Source organism: Vigna radiata, unplaced genomic scaffold (genome assembly GCF_000741045.1).
Source record: "Vigna radiata var. radiata cultivar VC1973A unplaced genomic scaffold, Vradiata_ver6 scaffold_470, whole genome shotgun sequence".
In the NCBI taxonomy this organism is placed as follows: domain Eukaryota; kingdom Viridiplantae; phylum Streptophyta; class Magnoliopsida; order Fabales; family Fabaceae; genus Vigna; species Vigna radiata.
In genome coordinates, this window is record NW_014543789.1 from 67546 (window position 1) to 69417 (window position 1872).

General features: G+C 40.4%; 1 protein-coding gene across 1 annotated transcript in view; it reads right to left on the reverse strand.

Moving 5' to 3' along the window:
• LOC106754771 overlaps positions 1-1824 on the reverse strand; it is a 3300-nt gene extending 1476 nt beyond the window's left edge. Inside the window, exons 1-2 of the mRNA XM_014636834.1 lie at positions 1647-1824; positions 161-1148 (exon numbers count right to left, since the gene is read on the reverse strand). Coding sequence (XP_014492320.1) covers positions 161-1148; positions 1647-1824 — 1166 coding nt within the window. The remainder of the gene's footprint in view (positions 1-160; positions 1149-1646) is intronic.
• Positions 1825-1872: the final 48 nt, after the last annotated feature.

Genomic DNA, 1872 nt, shown 5'->3' on the forward strand with positions numbered 1-1872 from the left:
AGATGTGAGTTTGAGAAGAACTTTCCCTTTTCCCAGAACAGGAGTGGTCCTGGAATCACCGAGGTAGACATGTTCTTCTCCATCCCCTACACTAGTGTAAGAGGTAAAGGCACTTCTGTTTGCACAGATATGCCTGGTAGCACCAGAGTCTACCACCCACTTGCTCACATTGGTCATCAAATTTTCTTGAGAAACGACCGCAGCAATAATATCATCTCCTTCGGCTATATTGGCCCTAGGAGGATTGTCGTTTCTTGCTCTGCGCCTGCACTGCGGTGCATGATGGCCCGACTTCCCACATACGAAGCAATTTCCTTTCTTCTTAAAGGTGGGGTTAGATCCGTTGGGACGAGATTTTCGAAAATAATTTTTCTTATTGTGATCAGGTTTATGTTCGTACCTTTTTGGAGCAGGTTTGTCTTCTACCACGTTTGCTTTTGCAGACAAAGCTTTGGCCCTTGCAGTAACACATTCTTTCCTGTTGGTATCTTCAACGATTATGTGAGTGATCAGCTCTGAAAGTGACATTTGCTTGTGTCTATGTTTCAGTTGTTGCTTGTAATCAGTCCAGGAAGGTGGCAATTTCTCGATCAGAAGTTGTGAGACAAATTCATCTGGTAGAAGAAGGTTCTCCGCTTTGATATCTTCAAGCAACTTGTGGTATTCATTGATTTGGGTTTTTATGTCCTTGTCTTCAATCATCTCCCAACGGTAGTAGTTTCCTATGACAAACCTTTGTCTGACGACATCTTCGGCAGTGTATTTGAGAATCAACGAGTCCCAAATGTCCTTTGCTTCCTTGTAGGAACAGTACACATCGAACAAATCATTAGAGAGTGCACTAAGTAGAGTGTGTCGGCATACCTTGTTTCCGTAAGTCCACTCTTCAACTAGCTTTGAGTTTGAAGGAATAGTAGAGTTAGGCTTCGGAGATGAAAGAGCATCAGCAACTCCATACATGTCTAAAAGGGTGGAAACGCATTCTTGCCGGCGTCGAAAGTTCTGTCCAAAGAAAATTTCAATTTTAGACACGTCCGGAAGTGATTTTGCGAAGACCGTCTGGGTTCCAGGAACAATGGTTGGATTCTCCGAAAGCATGTTGTTGGTTTGGTTCTCCGAAGGCATGTTGTTGACGTCAGCCATAAGTCCTTAAGATTGTTGTAAAAGGCTGACAGAATCACGAACAAATTTTCCTGAGGCGTGTAGAGTCACTGTCCTTAAGGACTTATCCGCGGTGTGCGCAAGTCCCCCAGGATACAACAGGAACTTCTCATAATATTTCTGAGGAACTCAGAACTAGCAAGAAACTCTTAAAAGAGTATAAGAATAACCCATAATGTTTTTAGAGAAGGAAAAGAGAGAAAAGATAAAACTTAGAAGAGAAGAGAATGAGAAAAGATTGGGTTTTGGTGTGTCTTGGAATGAGAATGAGCTCCCTATTTATAGAGCTAGAAAAGAATCAAACCATTAAAAGAAAATAAAAGCATTAAAAATTTATTTTTAACGTTGCAGCCTTTTTAAAGAATTTGAACGTTGAAAATAAAAACTTTTTCGTTGCCCATTAAATGAAAATCAACGTTTTGAAGCAACGTTTATCCAGCATTCAAATTTTGCAATACTATAATATTAATATAATATAACAATACGTACTGCTAGTTCATAACCATCTAACCCTGTACAAACATCCATGAAGACCACTTCATGTTCCAGAGAAACAACACGAACACATTCTTCACTCGAGCTTGCAGTGGTTACATCGCATCCTAAATGCATAAGAAGTCCCTTTGTTACTGTCCTGCGAACCCTGTACACAAGCTTCACCATCAGTTATAAGAATCAAACAAAACATAAACTTCAATGGCTTGCTTTGCT